Source organism: Lytechinus variegatus, chromosome 8 (genome assembly GCF_018143015.1).
Source record: "Lytechinus variegatus isolate NC3 chromosome 8, Lvar_3.0, whole genome shotgun sequence".
Lineage (NCBI taxonomy): Eukaryota > Metazoa > Echinodermata > Echinoidea > Temnopleuroida > Toxopneustidae > Lytechinus > Lytechinus variegatus.
Genome location: NC_054747.1, coordinates 17,931,777 through 17,933,212, shown reverse-complemented (window position 1 = coordinate 17,933,212; position 1,436 = coordinate 17,931,777). Strand labels below are relative to the sequence as shown.

Below are 1,436 nucleotides of genomic sequence, written 5' to 3'. Positions count from 1 at the left end.
GTCACTCTAAATCAAATCGCCATCAGACAGTGTCGGCCTCAAGAAGACCTTTCTCAATATAGAAATAATACAAATTATGCATACAAAATATTGTTTCTGGACTAAAACTTGACCTGCTTTTTTTCTACAAAATTATCACGGAGAACTAACAGATCTTTGAAACGCAGGGAGTAGATTTTATTTTCGGCGGTAATCCTCTAATTCTAAAGAGTGGAAGATGGTGTAATTTTGAGATGATTTTGACGAAGCATTAGTTCGATAATGGTATTATCTCGATCTGGAAATATGGATTACCTTATATAATGCGTCTTGAAAAACTAAAAATATTACTCGCGGATTTGTTTTCTGAGACTGATTTGAAATATTGGCAGGAGTTCAACTGTTATGACTAATTGGATCTACTTTCAAACATTTCATCTTTGCAGATTATAGTATTAAGAATGGAATATTTTGAAAGCAGAAACCTATCCATTCATACTTTTCACGATTCAACCATCCATAGAGTTATTGTATCTATTCTTCTTGGACCTCTTACTGCCATCGTAATAATTGGAAACGCTTTGGTTATTTTGACCGTTTGCAGTCGTCCCAAGCTACAGAAACTCAACTATATCATCCTAACCAGTTTGGCTGTTAACGACTTCCTGACAGGTTTAATTTCTATTCCGCTAGAGATTCACTTACGGACGATCCGCAGTGAGCTTACGTGCACACTACGTTCTGCTGAATGGTTTTTCATATGGAGTTACGTTTTCGTGTTCGGATCTCTGACGCATCTGTTACTCGTCAGCACCGATCGATACATCGCAGTCACGAGACCGTTACGACACGAAGCGATATTAACGCCCAGTCGGATAGCGATCTTGATCACGATTGCTTGGTGCATTCCGGCATGTTACGGTATTGCACGCATCACCGTAAATAGATCGCAGACGAATGATGATTTTTACTCCTACTGTCTTGGTAAAAGAGGCGTCAGCAACGGTGGTATCGCTTCGATCGTATTCGATCTTATCGTACCCATTTCAGTTTTCGTGGTTGGTTTCATCCTCATCATCCTGAATATCCACGTGCTTCTCATTGCATTCCGGCAATCCAATCGGATCGCCGACATGACGCGCGCATTGGACGCGCATCATCAGAACGCTAACAACGAGAACAATAATGCGCGTCACGTCAAAGCAACCAAAATCATACTATCCATGGTGGCGTCTTTTCTTGTATGTTTCTTGCCTACGGGATTATTTCTCGGCCTTGCTACGCGCATCGACGACGACGTGTGGTATGTCACCGCTGATGACGTCGCTTATTCTCTCTTCTGCGTCAGTTCGGCGCTGAACCCGATAATATACTGTTCCCGTGATCGCGTTTTTCGAGTGAACTTGATCGAGTTCATACATTCGTTAAAAATAGCTGTCCAAAACAGTGTAAGATAA

The 1,436-nt window shown here is 41.4% G+C and overlaps 1 protein-coding gene across 1 annotated transcript; it reads left to right on the top strand.

The window, feature by feature from the left end:
* The first annotated feature begins 440 nt into the window (after nucleotides 1–440).
* On the top strand, nucleotides 441–1,436 carry LOC121419525 (histamine H2 receptor-like). Its single transcript, XM_041613980.1, has one exon. The coding sequence runs from the start codon at nucleotides 441–443 to the stop codon at nucleotides 1,434–1,436; it is 996 nt and encodes a 331-aa protein (XP_041469914.1).

Excerpts from the sequence above, each read along its gene's own strand:
- LOC121419525 (XM_041613980.1), top strand. The coding sequence starts at position 441 with ATGGAATATTTTGAAAGCAGAAACCTATCCATTCATACTTTTCACGAT.